General features: G+C 39.1%; 1 protein-coding gene across 1 annotated transcript in view; it reads right to left on the reverse strand.

Annotated features, from left to right (window-relative positions):
* Positions 1 to 444: 444 nt before the first annotated feature.
* LOC306877449 (uncharacterized protein) overlaps positions 445 to 17804 on the reverse strand; it is a gene marked incomplete at its 3' end in the record, with an annotated part of 30729 nt that continues 13369 nt past the window's right edge. Inside the window, exons 3-7 of the mRNA XM_079429217.1 lie at positions 13409 to 13495; positions 12345 to 12414; positions 12127 to 12221; positions 1891 to 11059; positions 445 to 536 (exon numbers count right to left, since the gene is read on the reverse strand). Of these exons, the coding sequence (XP_079285343.1) occupies positions 445 to 536; positions 1891 to 11059; positions 12127 to 12221; positions 12345 to 12414; positions 13409 to 13495 (9513 nt within the window). The remainder of the gene's footprint in view (positions 537 to 1890; positions 11060 to 12126; positions 12222 to 12344; positions 12415 to 13408; positions 13496 to 17804) is intronic.

Here is a 17804-nt window from a genome sequence, read left to right on the forward strand (position 1 = left end):
TGATGGACTTTTTCACTGGAGTAAGCATTATTATTGATTATGCACTCATATTTAAGCCAGAAGTAATGGTCTGAAGTTAACATCAAGACATAAAAACATCTTAATAATGGGTTTGTTTTATACAAACATGAGCTTTTCACTTCACAAGATGTTAACTGATGGACTGGAGAAGTGTGGATTACTTGTGGATGATTGTGATGTATTTATCAGCTGTTTGGACTCTCATTCTGACGGCACCCATTCACTGCAGAGGATCCATTGATGAGCAAGTGATGTAATGCTACATTTCACCAAATCTGTTCTGATGACAAGACAAACTCATCTATATCTTGGATGGCCTGAGGACGAGTACATTTTCAGCAATTTTTCTTTTAAATATCATGGTACAATTTTTTTATAACATACCTCAATTTGTTTTTGCAGTGCTCACATAAAAAACAGGATTTATGGAACTTCTTTTTGTCGGCTATCAGGCCTTCCATGGGGTAAACCCTCTTCTTGCACACTGCACACATGTCCGACTTTGGTACTCGAATCTGGCAAGATGGTAAAGATGTTCACGTTTTAGTCATTTCAGTTTTGTGCACAATCAATATTCCCACGCACAGTTTGCCAAACCATCCAACATCCACTACTGCAATGTAAAGTTATTGGAAAGTTTGTTAACAACAGCAGTAGTAAAACACATGTTCAGACACACAATAATACATTAAAGCATTAATACTTCTCAAACCTGGAGATGAAAATGTTTACATTATGTAAATGTTTATTAGTAGTTTACATAAAAAAAAATATTATTTTCACTCTAGCCAAACACGTGCACTGTTCAATATGCATCCAACATTTGTTTTTAGTCTTTTATTTATTTTCCCCAGCTGAGTGTATAGAAGTCTGAATAACAATTGGGTTATAATTTGTAGAGTTATTTTGGGAAATGCAATGATCCTGCAAACTTGCAGTCTCTGAAATGAAACAAACAAAAAACACACACACACACAAATCCAAGTTGCTGTTTCTCAGGTCACACAGAGACAGAATTTTAAACTCAAGCTTTGTTTTCCTTCAGTTAGTGTTCTGTATAAATCCCTAAAACATTTTGCATTTAAAGTACATTTGATTATTGCAGCACTCTCAAATGCAAATGAGACGGAGATGAATGGCAATTATGGAGAAAGCACTCAGTGCTATTGAGATACTTCAAATTCTAAGCTGATAAACTCTTTTTTGATTCTTTGATGTTGCTGCAAGCGAGAGTAGGCAGATAGCATTTCTAAGTGTCTAAAAAGAGTGTAGGCTGCTCCCCAGACTCTGTGATTTCCCAGGACACTTAGTTCAGTGATATGTGTCAGATAGTATGAAAAATGTGTGGTATTCCTAAAAATAAAATAAAATAAACGAATGAACGAATGAAATGACATGGCAAAACAATATTTCAATAAAAAAATTAAAAAGTTAAAAAAGGAAATCTGTTTGTCACACTGTCCAAAAAATAAATGAAAAATTACAAATAAATGCATTGTTCCTAAAAATGTATTTATTCCTAAAAATAAAAATAAAATAAAATAAATAAATGTATTCATTAAAACTATAAACTCAAACTTAATTTAAAACTTAAACTTCACACTCTTTTAAAATCGTTTTCAATTTTCAGCTATTAACATGCACGTAACTGTAATGAGTAACATTTGTTTCATGACTGACACATTCACATACACGTTAACTCAGCTAAAAGACAAAAGTTAGAAACATACACAGTTTGACCCGGCAATGTACCTCAGAAGTTTTGTAGTAGCTTGCTGTTAAATTTCATTCCCATCATGCACTGCAGGCATATTTACCCGGCACAGCAGTCTCGGTTTGATGCACTAGTAGGTGGCTTGGCTCTCTCACCTGTGACACCTAAGCTTTTGAACACACTCTCACTTTCTGTCCACGTTTTATGGAAGTTCTTCATCAGTTCCTCTGCAGAGGCCTCAGGTGACACCGTCACCTCTGACGTCTTTTTCTTCACAGCATCAGCATAGGAAAAAGGCACCCGTTGCGTCGTAACGCTTTGAGAGTGCGTGGAAACCGCCGTGGTGCTTCTTGATCCGATAATTTTAGTGCTGAACTCGTCAACAGAAGAATAATGTTCAGTGACTGTTTTTGTCTCTGAAAAGCCTGTTGGATCGACAGACATGTCTACTTTCACATCTCTGCTCACAAGCGGAGGGGAGCTCAGCTGGGAGCATTGTTCCCTCTCTGGAGGAAGCTCAGGCTTTGAACCTTCAGATGCAATTTCACTCACTCTTGACTCCTGTTCCTCCTGTTTATTTTGTAGCTCTTTGATGGGGGAACTTCGCTCACTCATTTCAAAAACATTTTTAATATCCTTGATGTTGAAAGCAGCCATATCCTCTTGTTTTCTTGCTTTCTTCTCCGTATCAAGCTCCAGGTCGTCACTTTCCCTGCCAGGCTTCTCTGTATTGCCAATTGGGTCTTTTCTAATACCAACTTTGCCCTCTAACGTCTCAATTGTTGTGGCTTGTCCAGACAGATCAAACTTAGAGAGATTTTCCTTCTCTTTCACTGCACTTTCTGTCTCGGTGTTGGGGCCTAAACGATCTGGAACAATAATGGCATCTCCACTTACATTAGCGTTATTCACTTCAACGGTCACCACTTGTGTTTCAGAAGACCCAAGAGTCTTCTCTTCAACTGGTTTAGAGTCAATTTTGATCTGCCTTTGGAACGTAGTGGGAGATTCCACAATTTCGGACTTCTTCCCAGGGGCCGCCACCAGGTGAGGCATCAGATCCGGTGAGGCACCGCGGGAGAGCGTAGCTGTGGCATTTCTGAGCCGCGTCAGACTATCTGCCCGGCTCGAGGAGGATGAAGGTGAATCCCTGTTTAAGCGAGAGCTTGGCATCTCAGACCTGCGCGGAGGAGGCGTCGGTGGCGTTGGGGAAGGCGAAGGTGCTGCCCTCTGTGGCGAATCAGTTCTCCTTGTGGACTCGATGGTGATGAACGTAGGTGAGGGAACGCGCATCCGTAACAATGGGGACGGAGCTCTGGGGTCAAGAGTTGTAACGCTGCTCATCTGTTGCTTTCGACTCTTGCGCGTTGTCTTCGTCTCCTCTTTGACCACTTTCTGTGTTTCACACTTTGTAGAACCAATGGAAATCTTCGAAATTCTTTGTATGGCTCCACTTGAGACTAATTTTTCAGAGGTGGCCTCACATTCATGCTTTTCAATAGCGCCGTCAAAGTGCATTAGCTTTGCTTGAACAAGGTTTTTAACATGAGCGAGAATTTCTTTAAGCTTCTGTTCATTGTGTTCGGCAGCAGCCCCTTCCAAATCACTCTTCTCCTCTGGCCCCAGAATCCAGGTGGGCATTTCATTGAGCAGCGTCTTCACAGACTTAGAGTCCATTTTTCCCACAACCCCCTGTAACTCTGAGATACGAGACAACATCTTCTGCACTTCGTCTTGTCTTAGAGATGTGCCGGCGCTCTCTGCCGAGGACTCAGCAGGCTCCTTTTGTGCAGATTTGCCTGTCATTTTTATTGGAACATTTTTGCTTTCATCTTTTGATTCCGCAAGAATCTGCTGCCTTCCACTGGCCTGCTTTTGAAGTTTTGCAGTCGTGCCCTCCTCCTGGAAACTCTGCTGTTGGACTGCACTTTCAGTTTTGATGACCTCCTTGTAAACCTCAGTGTGTCCCGTTTGAATGGTGTGCCGTGTTTGCTCAACGGTGATTTCTTCGTGTTTTTCATCAGATGTCAGGACTGGCCACTTAGGCTCAGCAGGCATGGCCTCGGTGGGCGAGATGGATGCAGCGTTGTTGCTTTGAGCGGCTTCTCTGTCTTTCTTACTCTTGCTCCTCCTTTTCTTTTTCGGAGTGGCAGGAGGCCCCTCTACAGGTTTCTCTTTGGCCTCTTTCTCCACTTTATTCTCTGTTTCTGTGGGGCTTTTTTCTCTGCTTTGTTTCCCCTGAACATTCTCCTGCTCCGCTGTGGCTTTCTCCTTGCTTTCCAGTTTAGTGCTCTTACTAACTTTCTTAGACTTTTGACTGTCGACCTTTTGGGGCTTCTGCTCAGCATCCTTAATTTGACTCTCTTTGTTTGGTTGGGATCGATCAGGAGAGTTTTTTTCTTGATTTTTCTTTGGAGAGCTTACCTCTTTTGTTTTGTCCTCAGATATGCTGCTCACATTCTCAGATTCATTTTTAGAGAGACTTTGAGGTTTGTCTGTTTTGACAGAGACCTTTATTTCTTCTTTGGTTGTGTTTTTAATAACCGTCTTTGTCACCTGCTGTATATTGGTCATCATGGATCTCTTCTTTTTCTTTTTAGCTGAAATAGAGGTGGTCTGCTGCTGACCCGAAGAGCCCTGCGATGACTGATTAGAGATACTATTCTGTTTAACTGAGGAAATAACAGGAGATTCTGGAGATTTCTCATTTGTGGCAGCGATTAAAGCCTTGCTTGGGGGAGCGTTTGAGAGAGCTGTGTGCTTGGTTGAATCATATGAGTCTGTGGCTGATTCGGATTTGGTCACACCCTTTTGAGCTCTCTCTTGAGTGAAATCAAATGATATGCTTGCTTCTGATTGCACCGTGCCTGTGCTCTCTGAAGAAAGCATTTCAAGGGCTGCACTGACTGACTCGTGCATGTGGATTTCAAAGGCTGGGGAGCGCGGTGGTGGCGGCGTGCAGCTTTCCTCCCACTGCTGTCTGTACTTCTGTTCAGCTTGTATTAATGGGGTTTTGAATTTGCTTACCGGGGATTTGGACGGCGGAGGAGGAGAGGCGGGAGGGGTGAGCATCAAGGGGGCGAAAACTTTCTTGGGAGGCCGCGGAGACTCCGGTGGCTGATTTGTGAACACAGACTGAATTTCAGACGATATCACGGTGGACTTAACTGATGATGCGATGACATTTTTTCTACTCTTGGTCTCTCGTGTAGCCTGCACATCCATTTGCTCAAATGAAATTGCTGGCTCAAGTTTGGGTACTTTGCACAATGTTGGTGCTTTGACAGGTTTGACAGTCATTTTAGTGGGTTTGGATGGTGTTATGTTGGGCAGTGGAAGGAGGTTTAGCTCCTGTTCTGTGGGAGGCGGAGGGAGGAGGTCTAGCTCAGCTGTGGCAAGAGGAGGTGGTGGGGTTGGTGGAGGAGGTAAATGGTCAAGTTCTGTCTTGGCTGGATCACATGGAGGAGGAGTAGGGGGAGGGGGAAGATCGTGATCACCCCTAATGCTCGGAGGAGGCGTGGGGAAGGAGATGCTATCATAATCCGGAGGGGGCGTTGGAGGGGGAGGCAGAGGGGGTTCGGGGTCAGGTGGTGGAGGTGGCGTATGGATTTCCTGCTGTTTTCTTTTATCCAGTCTGATCAACCCCTTACAGCCACCTTTTTTCAGGTTTCGGAAGTCGGTCTTCAATGTTTTGACACCGTGTGTTTGAACAATTGTTTTGTGCTCCAGCACTGTGGTCTTTGTCTCCTGGCTGCATGCTGTGGTGTGAGCGGTGATTGCAGTGCTCTCTTGAGATGCGTATCTGTTTTGCATTGATTGCTTGTGAGCGCTTCTCTTTGATTCACTGCTCATTTCAAGGATTTTAACTGCAGGGATGGGCTTCTGTGCTGGGATGTCTTTCACTGATGGAGACGGGGCCTTGGCAGGAACTTTGACCTTTCTTTTTGACTGCCTTCGGGGAATCGTTGGGCTAGCTCTCTGTGCTGTTTCCATTAAGGATTTTATTGTGCCCTTAACGTCTCCTTTTATCACTTCTTCTTTCTCTGATAGCACTTGCTCTTGGGTGTCATAGAGTGATTTTATGGAAAGCTTCACGTCGCCCTCTGTGCTCGCCCTGCGCTGCATTCTGGGAGATGGAGGAGGCTCAAGTAAGAGTTGAATCTTGCCTTTCACATCTCCCTGGACACCAATCTCCTGCTGGCAAACCTTTCTCTCATTTGATGCTTCTTGTAGACACTGTATTGCCGTGTGAATGTCACCCTTTACAATCACCTCCTTCTCCACCTCTCTCATTGCATATTTGGCCTCCTCCAGCGATTTCAACGTACCTTTGATGTCACCTGGCACTAAATCTTCAAGGACAATTTCCACCTTGGTGGAAGCCGAGTCTTTTAGCGATTTCAGCGCTCCTTTGATGTTACCAGGAAGGATTTCGGGCTTTTCCACCTCTCTGGGCTGATTTTGGGCCTCCTCTAGAGACCTCAGGGTTGTAGGTAAATCAGCTCGAATTACTTCTTCTTTCTCCAAAACAACCGTCTGGTTTACAGACTGCGTCAGAGAATTCATCACCGCTTGCAGGTCTCCTCTCACAATCTCGTCTCTCTGTAAATGTTCAAATGAGACTGGAGGCTTGGTCATGAAAACCTTAACTGTGTTATGAACATCGCCTGGGACTATATCTTCCCTGTCCACCAGACGACCGATTTGAGCTTGATTATGTGTCAGGCTGAGTTTCGTTCCCTTAATATTACCACCGATGATTTCCTCTTTTTCAATTTTACCCGGGTCAGCCTCATCTGGCTCTACCTGCAGCTTTTTGAGGTAATCCAGTGCACCCGACTCAATACATGTAGAATAAAAGCTCACCTTTCCCCTCTCTGCTTCATCCACTTTAATTCTCACAATCTCCTCTGTGCCTGGATTGCAAAGTCTCTCAAGGCACCCTTTCACATTACCACTGACTATATTTTCTTTCTGAGTGCTTGATTCGTCAGGAGAATTGAATAAAGAGTAGATTGTCATACGAACATCTCCCTTTTCGTCTTCTTGAATGAGAATGCCCCGTTTGCCAGTGCTCTCCTCTTTCAGCAGGTTGTTTATGGCTTCCTGAATGTCACCTCTTAGTATCTCCTCTTTCTCCACAGAGGTGCTGCTGTGCTCTTGGAGCAGCTGTTGTACGGCGCTGCTGATGTCTCCCCTCTCCTCTGCATTTATAACGATTCCCCTCTCGGTTTTCTCCTGTCTGTTGAGGAGGTTCATCATGATGTTTTCCAGATCTCCTTTCATGATTTCTTCTCTTTGGATCTGGGGAGCTTCTTTATTCATGAGGTTGTACTTAGCCATGCGAACGTCTCCAATTTCATCTGCCTCTATGATGATACCTTTGTTGTCTACCATTCTTTGGGTGAACAGTTCGTCGAGGGTGGCTTTAACACTTTTACCAACGATTTCTGTCTTCTCCAAGCTGCTCTCATTAAATTCAGTGAACGGCGTAGTTTCAAAAAGCCACGTTGTGGTTTTGACATCTGCTTTGGGGATTTCTTCACAAATTACCTTTTTACTTTCGTCGCTTTCGTTAATATGATCAAGAGGATTCTTCTCAAATAGCCACACAGACTGTTTGACATCCCCCTTCAGCTGTTCCTCCATAACAACAGTTTTCATCTCATCTTCTGACTTTTCAGCATGTATCTGATCAATTGTGTGAGTTTCAAACATCCATTTTGCTGTCCTAACATCCCCTTTATGAATCTCACTCATGCTGACAGTACGCACCAACTTTTGAGACAATGCATCTGATTCAAAATGCTGCTTGTTTGTCTTTACATCACCTCCCTGAATGTCCTCAACAGTTTTCATTGATATTTTGTCATCTTCTGCAATCTTATCAAGGGGCTGGGTTTCAAACCTCCATCTTGCTGAGCTGACATCACCTTTTTGGATATCTTCCTCTGTAACGGCTTTTAAAAGATAGACCTCATCCGTGTCTCTAATTGAGTCCAGAGGCTTTGTTTCAAAGAGCCAACGGGCTCCAACTACATCGCCTCTATGTATTTCTTCTTTTGTAAGCGTGGTCACTTCATGATAATGGCCTTCTTTGTCTCGGATGGCATAGAGAGGCTGAGTCTCAAACATCATGGCGAACGTTTTCACATCTCCTTTCTCCTCATCCTCTCTGATGACTTTCTGCAGCTTTCTCACTTCAGCCTCAGAGTACACGTCTTGAATCGAATCTAACGTGTAGGTCTCAAAAATGAATCTGCCTTTATCAACATTGCCTCCCTGAACGTCTTGTACCGTACGAGCTCCTTTTAGCTCGCCGGGGGTCTCTGCGATTTTATCTATGGGTTGGTTTTCAAATAACCATTTGCAGTTTCCAACATTTCCTCTCTGAATATCCTCAGCTTGAGCACTCCTCAGCTGTCTCATGAAATCCTCAGAGGTTGAGCTCATAACGTCAGAAGATTGGGTCTCAAATATGTATTTCATCCGAGACACATCCCCTGATTGTATGTCTATTTCAGTAACACTCTTAAAATCTTCTCGCTGTCCTCCACATATGTTCTCCAGGTTCTCTGTCTCAAACAGGAAACGTGCCATGCGAACATCTTTTCCATGAATGTCCTCTTGTTTCACAGTGCGAGTTTGCAACACCGTCTCTGAGTTATCCTGTATGGCATCAAGGGTTTGACTTTCAAAAAGCCAAGTGCATGTTTTCACATCGCCTTTTTGAACTTCATCAGAATCTTTTGTACTCTTAAGCTCTTCTCTTTCATAAAGCATGTCTATAGGTTTGGTCTCAAAAAGCCACTTACAGGTTTTAACATCACCTTTGACTATTTCTGCTGTCTCCCTAGTAACACACTCTTCATCTTCAATATTGCTAAAATACTTAATGGCATCGAGAGGCTGTGTTTCAAAGAGCCATTTGGCCATCTTGACATCTCCAGATTCGATCTCTTGTTGTGTTATGCCCTTTATGATTTGGAATTTAGTGATGCTCTCGTCGAATTGGTCAATAGGGTGAGTTTCAAACATCCACTGGCAACTTCTGACATCTCCTTTAAGGATTTCCTCCCGCCGTACGGTTTTGACCTTGTGATAATGCCCAGAGCTGTCTTGCAGTGCATATAATGGCATGGACTCAAATAGATTTTTATTTGATCTAACAGAGCCAGTGGTGACACCCTCAACTTGAATCTTCTGACTTTCGTCATATTGGCTTAAATCATATGTTTCAAAAATTTGCTTGTAGTTGCTCACATCCACATTTTCTATATCCTCCAGATTCACCGTTCTTGTTATTTCCTTTCTCTCCTCTCTGATCTGCTCCAGCGGTTGGCTCTCAAACAGCCACTTCTGGTGTCGAACGTCTCCTTTCTCCTCAGATGTCATCATTCTTTTGAGCTTCCCCACCTCTGCAAGCTCTTTCATCTCATCTTTTGGAGCAGTCTCAAAAAAGTGTCTGGCAGACTGAACGTCACCTCCTATAATTTCTTCTGCACTTGCTGGCCTGGCATTAGAATCATCCTTTAACATATCCATCGGTTGTGTCTCAAACACCCAACAATTTCTGCGGACATCACCCTTGTAACTTCTATCTATTTGCTCTGAATCAACTGTCTTCACAAACTCTCTCTTTTCCTCTTGAATGTCTTCCAAGCGTTGGTTCTCAAACAGCCATGTTTGATGTCTCACGTCGCCTCTTTCTTCATCAGACGCTATGGTTTTCTTAAGTCGTTTTACATCATCATCCTCATCTTTAATGTTCTCCAGAGGTTTATTCTCAAACATCCATTTTTGGTGTCTCACATCACCTCTTCCTTCTTCAAAGACTGCTTTTTTATTTAGTTTTCCCACTTCTGGAAGCTCTTTGAGTTCATCCGGTGGAGCGTTTTCAAACAAGTGTCTCACAGAGCGAACGTTACCTCCAATAATCTGTTCTGAGGCAACAGGTCTGGAGTTGGCATCGTCTTTAAGCGTGTCCATAGGCTGTGTCTCAAACACCATGCAGTGTTTGCGTACATCCGCCCCAAGAATCTCTTCTTTCTGCTGCTTTTGCATTCTCTCCCATTGGGCATTTATGGAGTCAAACCTCTTTGTCTCAAACAGCCACCTTCCCCTTTTCGCATCACCAAGCTGGTTGTCTTCCATGGATATACTGGAGATTAGCCTGATTTGAGAAAGGTCCATGTCAATGTCATTCAATGGCTGCGTTTCGAAGAGCCATCTTGATGTTTTGACATCACCTTTCTCCGTCTCCTCTCGGCGGACAGAAGTAATCAACACCATCTCACCAGAGTGTTCCCTCATTACACACATGCACTGCGTCTCAAACATCCATATGACTTTCTTCACTTCTGACTTGATCTCCTCCAGTACAGACTTCAGGCTCAGCAGCTGCTTCTCATCCATGGTTTCAGTGTCGCCCAGAGAATCCATTTCTAGGTTTTCAAACATGTACCTCACAGACTTCACATCCCCTTCGTCGGCTTCTTGTGTGAAGATGACTTCTTTGGTTTGCTCATCATCAGTGTGAATTTTATTTAGCGTATCCATCGGCTTTGTCTCAAACAGACAGGCGGCCGCACGCACATCTCTTTTCCCCACTTCATTCATTAGATAGTTCCGTTTAGCTGAATCACGTTGCAATCCCAGTGTATCCATGGGCTGCGTCTCAAACATCAAAGCCCTGTTCTTAACGTCACCTCCAGGAATGATTTCCTGCTGAATGATCTTTTTGCCATCCTCTTCATTATTCAAATCATCCTTAATGCAGTCCAAGGGTTTGTTCTCAAACATCCAGCGCATGGACTGCACTTCGCCTCTCAGAATCTCGTCCCACTCCAAATATTCGTGATCCGGGCTTCCGTTTGAATTGCTGCCAGTGTGTTCAAACTGGTATGCTGCCTCTTGAACGTCTCCTACTGCTTCAATGTCCTCGTCATCGTAAAAATCTCTTTCCAGGTCTTTCCTGACATCAGGGTGAATGTGTTTGCAGAGACGTTTTAGCTCTGATAGCTCCCTCTGTCTGTAGTATTGCTGTCTGTTCACTGTGTGTTTCACTGGAGGTTCAGGAAAGTTTTCCGCAACGTCCGAAGTATCCTCCAGTAAGTCCGGTGGGGGCGGTGGCAGATATTCCAAATTATCGTCATCATCATCATCATCATCATCATCATCAAAAGTAAACTCATAACTCGGTTCACCTTCTTCCACTTTGTCTGAGGCAACACTGTTCAGAGCACTTGATATTTCAGTCTTCACAGTTTGATGGGACGTGCTCACATCTGATGGCAGCTGTGAACGGCTTTTGTCACGTTCAATCTTTTTTAGAGAGAGAATAATGGACATAATTCAGTGGAGGTCTGAAATGGCTTATATTCAGCTGGATCAGAAAAGTACTTTCATTTTTTAAAGCTGATTGTCAAAATCTGGCCAAATAATTTTAAAGGTCTTTCTAGTATTTTTGTGTCCTTATTGTGCATTCAAAAAATATAATAATAATTGTGGTTGAGGCTAAAAATTATTAATTTTGTGTTTGTAAAGATACTGCTTGAGTGTCAAAAAAAATAAAAATAAAGAGCACCACCTTGCACAATTATAAGAAAAAGTTATCTGATTTTTGTAACTGCTCAGCCACAGCACTATGTTTGCCCTCTGCATCTGAAAGAGTTATCCATTAACTAAATGAATGGTTTTTCTAACCCAATGCATTGTTATATTTAAAAAAACAGCTTCATGAATATATTAGACACACTTCCCTAAAACCATCAATATCATGTAGTACAGTTGAAAATTACTGCACACTGCAAAAATGTCTTTTTAATGAGTTTTAATTAGTCTTTTTGACATTTTCCAAGTAAAATATTTAAAAAATCTCTAAAACAAGAAAACTTACTTGAGAAGCAAGACTGCATTAGACAGTAAGACATGATTTTATAGACTTTTTCTTTAATACAGTTTTTCTATTTTAATGTGTTCATACATGTTAAAAACAAAAACAAAATACACTCATATTAAAGAAAAAGTCTATAAAAACAAGCCTGAATATCTTATGCAGTGTTGATATTCCAGTAAACCGATTTGTTTGAAAAAACTGTGTTGAGAGCAAGACTTGTAGTCTGCTATGCATTGTCGTTTAGATGCACAATAAAGACACAAAAATAACTCGTATCAGATGTAAAGTGAATTTACAATAACAATGTCAGAACACTGAGAGATGAACACATGCTTTCAAGTCATATAAAGCTTAATACAACTATGCTGTTGAATAGAGGGACTCATGGAAACGTAAAAGATAATTGTAAGCAGAGTCTTTTTCTGCACTGAATCCTATTAAAGTATAATACATTAATGTGTCAGAGTAGAGATGAAGGCTAAAGAAGACTTACCTTAATTTTCTTGCTGGGGGCTGCCTCCTCAATAGTCTTTTCAAAATGCTGTGCCAGTTCTTTAGTCGAGAGCCTTGGATAGTACTCTTCCTCCTCTGGAAGCAAAAGTTAAAATTAAATACATCTTGTGAGCCTCTGTAAAATGCACTGTAAGCCAAAGAATGAGTCATTGTGTGATATAGAACTTATTATCTATAAATTACTGCTGGTAAACTTACCCGTTTCATTGTGATGATTCTCATAACTGGAAATAACCTCCAAGTTATGAGCGATTTGATCACATGCAGCCTGTAATAAGACAAAACAAATACAACAACTTCAATTTAATGGCATATGCAATAATGAAATAGAGTGCAACCCACAGCATCTAAATGAACAGTTCTGGCATGAATTTACACTTATGCATTTGGCAGATGTTTTCATAAGCATTGTGTTTAATAATAATAATATAATAATAATAATAATATGTTTAATTTATATAGCGCCTTTCCCAGTCTCAACTCTAAATTCTAATCAGATGAACCACATATAAAGAGGTAAAGTATTTTTAATATAATATTTTTATACATTTTATAATATAAATATTTTCACAATATAATATATATTATTTTATATTTTAATATATTAATTTGTAATATATTTTTATATTTTAAAATACAGCAAATTATCATGAATTGTTTTAAATGTGACTTCGGCATGACAAGAACCTTTGAAGCACTTTTAATCTTTTAGTGTTTTATTTTTATTCTACTCCACAGACACTGATCTGCTCACTCGATTAAACAATCAATATTCCATGAATTATTCTACTGGACTATACTCTCACTTCTATTTTCGCAGGGTTACTTCAAACCTTTATTTATTCCCCTTGTTCTCATTTCTAATCACTTTTAGCATCCTTTACCATGAGATTATTATAAGGAGGGCAACGTTATGGGTATGATTCTCAGGCAGTGCATGAACTGATAAAATATACGTGTTAAATGCAATGCAATTCACTTAGGCTAAAATGAATGAATGTAAATGCAAGTGTTTATGTGGAGGTGATGACGCTAAAACCTCCAGCTTCTAAATTACATTTTCACATTATTGAAAATTGATCAGTTGCAGTGACATTTCACAGCAGACAATAAACAGAAATGAAGCACTATAGAGACTGTGAATTAAGAGTGGTGTGATTGTCAGCGTAGATCCTGTTGGCGAGATCCACTACTGTTAGTGTCTGACGTTTTTTGGTGAAATGGAGAGTTATTAGTAGCAGGGCTGTCGGAAATGTCTGTACCCTTTCATCCTGGAGGAAGACCTGCTGTGAGACGTGTCGACCCCTGCTGCTGCTCGCCACACTCATCGCTGATGAATTTGACACCTCCTGCGTGACAGGAGACAAGGGTTGTTAGAGGATGAGACATAGAAAAACACACACTGTCTTTCCAAGAAAGCACTCACACAAAATATCTTATCTGCACAGCCTTTTCGTAGTCACAAACATATTTGTGACTGTATCTCGCTATTGTGATCAGGTATATACAAGAAAAGTGATAAGACTCAAACACTCAACTGTGAATGAAGTTTAAAGGGGACTTATATACTTGTACTTTTATAAGGTGTTTGAACACAGTTGTGTGGCCGCAGCGTGTGAAAACAACCAGCCTATAATGTTAAAAATCCACCAACTCATTTTTTAATAAAAACAATAAATTATGAACAGTCTCTCCAAACGAGCTGTTTCAGATTCTCCCTCTGTACACGTCACCGAGGGGAAAAAGTCATAGGAGTCGCCATAATCTCCCATCATCTGAGCCGAGGACACTGTGGTTAAATTTCATTTTTGAAGGAAATATCCAGGAAAAAGTTGGTAACATCCCCTATATTGTTAGGAATTAATACCAACGCTTCTTGCACGAACTTCAGCTCCAGACAAAGTAAGTATCACTCGTTTGTTTTCCAAATTGCCTTTCTGAAAGAGCTTCTTGGCACTCTGTAAGGCTTATTGCTAAAGCGATCATTGTCTCTTTTGTGTTTTCACTGATGCTGCCTTCAAGTGCTATCAGAATGATCGTGAATAGGAATGTGGTAGTTAAAAGTTGCATATGAAAGCAATGTGAGTCGATCGCTTGAAGTTGTTGAGCTCATAATCAAAAGTGGAACTTATAAAGTTTGTGATAGCATGAGACCAGCTATGTTGTTATTTTTATCCCTGTATAATTCATAAACGCAAATTTATTATGCACAGTATAATCAGATGACTGACTTTGAAACCGAGTAGTTTTCTGTAAAGATAACAGGCTTGTACTAATAGGGGAATGTTTATTTGCAAAGGCTAGCAATACTAATGCCGGAGCTTGAGCTCTTGAAGCTCTGCCCTCTTCTACGGGAGCAACAGCTCACTCGCATTTAAAGCAACACACTCAAATACAGCACGTTTTGGCTCTTACCCTAAAAGTGGCAATTTTAACAAGCTATAAAAATTTATCTGTGGGGTATATTGAGGTAAAACTTCACATATACGCTCTGGGGACATCAGACACTTATTTTACATCTTGTAAAAAGGGGCATAATAGGTCCCCTTTAAACCATTATTATAGATGGATTTTTTCTTTATAGGTGCAATTTTTTCCCCTCATTTCTGTCTTTCTCTGGTTATTCTGATTGCACCAGCCGTACACTCTACTCAGCTGGACTAGCAGGTGACAGGGAGGGAAGTAGGCAGATTTGACTGGCACAAGTCAGTTCAGTTTCTGACAGAAGCATGAAACTGCAGCTCACTGTAACTCAAAGATGAAATCCTATCTAGTATCAAACCAAAAAGTATTTAGAAAATTACTTAACACTTGAAATATATACTACTGGTCAAAATTTGGAATAATTAAGATTTTTAAATGTTTAGAAAGAAGATTCTTCTGCTCACCAAGGCTGCATTTATTTCATTAAAAATACAGTAATGTTGTGAAGTATTATTAAAATAAAAAAAAATAAAAACTGTTTTCTTTTTGAATATATCTTAAAAATTAATTTATTCCTGTGATGTAATGCTGAATTTTGTCAGCATCGTTACTCCAGTCTTCAGTGTCACACGATCCTTCAGAAATCATGTTAATATGCTGATTTGCTGCTAAAGAAACATTTCTTATTATAATTCATGTTGAAGACCATTTTTCTACATAATAATTTTGTGGAAACTGACATACATGATATTTTTTCAAAGAAATTAAAACATTTATTCAGCAAAGGATACATTAAATTGATCAAAAGTGACAGTAAATGCATTTATAATGTTACAAAAGATTTCTTTTTTAAATAAATGCTGTTCTTTTGAACTTTCTATTCATCAAAGACACTGATGATAAGACGATAATTCAATCAAACACACTAATAATAATTGATAACAATTAAGCATCAATTCAGCATATTAGAATGATTTTTGGAGGATCATGCAATGTAAAAAAAAAAAGTTGAGCCAACTTAAAATTTGAAGGCAACCAGCTTCAGTAGATTTTGGAGTTTTCTCAACTTGTTGTTTTAAGTTTATACAACAAAAATAAGTTGAGAAAACTCAAAAATCTGCTGAAGCTGGTTGCCTCAACTTTTTTTTACATTGCATGATATATTCAAAAAGAAACCTTTTTTTTTTTCAAATTTTAATAGTACTTCACAACATTACTGTTTTTACTGTATTTTTTAATGAAATAAATGCAGCCTTGGTGAGCAGAAGAGTCTTCTTTCTAAACATTTAAAAATCTTAATTATTCCAAATTTTGACCAGTAGTATATATATATATATATACATATATATATATATATATTTACAGTGTGTGACACTAAAGAAGACTGTAGTAATGACGCTGAAAATTCAGCTTTGCATCACAGGAATAAATTTAATTTTAAAATATATTCAAATAGAAAACAGTTCTTTTAAATTGTAATAATATTTCACAATATTACTGTTTTTTTAATCAAATGAATACAGCTTAGGTGAGCGGAAGAGACTAAAATAGATATCTTAAATCTTAAATAAAAATCTTAATGATTTCAAACTTTTGAACTGTATGGATTGAATTAGAAAGCTAGATATCAAACCAACAGGCATCAAATGCTGAAGGTTCTTTTCTCAAAACTACATGATCAAAATCGAAGCTACAAATGTTTGAATACTTAAGAGTCACATAGTGCTGCTAGCATATCTCAGCCCTTTACACATTCTGTAATACACACATGCTTTGTCAACATAATTTCAAGGAAAAAACATAATAATAAAATCTAAAATGTATTTATGCATATTTCCATGAAATCTAAATTACCCAAGCACAAATTAAAGCTTGGAATTAATCTGTACATTTCCATTAGGATTACGATTAGTCAGTGTCAATTAATGTTAAAAGGCATGTTTAATGGTTTCAGCCCTTGGATGAGCAGATTTTGTAATGCTATAATATGTTCCAACTCACACTCCCACACACAAACACATGCAGCTGCGCATAAACAAGTGTGATATCATCAACAGGGATGAAATCAATACCAATCCATAAAAACACATGTTCATCATTACAAGAGATACGACTGACATACACTGACTGCATCATTAAAACCAAAGGTGACTGAGAATCAGACCTAAAAACACTGATCAAAGCAACAGCGCAACAGTGACCGCCCACTGCTTCAGCTGCTTGGCTTCTGGTGAAGTATTTTTCATTTTCTCCAGAGAGACTTCAAAAAACACTTGAATAAAGAGTTCCAAGTCATTAACCAAACCAACTGGCTCTGAGATGAATCACAAAAAAGCATTTGAATATGGAAAAAAGGACAAAGTTCATTGGCTACGCTCAGATATGAACTGTTCAATGATATATTTTAACTTGATTGACAAAAGGATTTTTTTTTTAAGCCATTTGTAGGGCTGTGTATTGATATTTTTTGTTTTGTTTATTTTTTATTTTTTTAATTTTGATTAAAAAGCACATGATTCAATACAGCTTAGATCTTGACTTAATTCAGTATTGATTCATCTGGATATATAGGCAATCAGGTACAGTAGGCTACAGTGCATGTATTTTTTCCAAGGAAAAAAATATATATTTTATTAATAATTAATAAACCCTGTCAAGTAGTATATTACTGTATTAAAGTGATTTGTAAAAAAACATTTAAATTGCATGTAAAATTTACATTTGCAGTCCTACAGATTTAAATAGCAGTTTTAGGAATTTGTCAATGCTCAATAAAAAAGCAATTTTAATGTTGCATTTAAATGTGTTTTTATATTTATCTACATTGTAAATATGAATGAAAAAAAATTATTTGTCAGTTTCAAAAGTTTATTTTTGATATTTTTTTGTATTAATGTATTGATATACATCTCATTGATATATTAATCTGTAAAAAAAATAAATAAGGCTCTCTCACAAGACTCGCATTTATAGATTACATGTCAAATTTGGCATTTACTGAATGCGATCAAATTTATAAAAAAAAATCTAGTGATATCAATGTCACTTAAAAATGTAACCTTTTACTGATAGATAAAAATAGAGCATGACAAAACATCTATAAATAAGTAAATAAACTGCTAAAAAGGCAACATAAAACCGCTCTTAAAGAAAGCTGAAGACATTTCGAGTTGTGTTAGATAATCAAAAAAAAATATATATATATTTTTATATTTTAGACAAGTGTGATTTTTT

The sequence above is a fragment of the Barbus barbus genome (genome assembly GCF_936440315.1).
Source record: "Barbus barbus genome assembly, chromosome: 11".
NCBI lineage: Eukaryota > Metazoa > Chordata > Actinopteri > Cypriniformes > Cyprinidae > Barbus > Barbus barbus.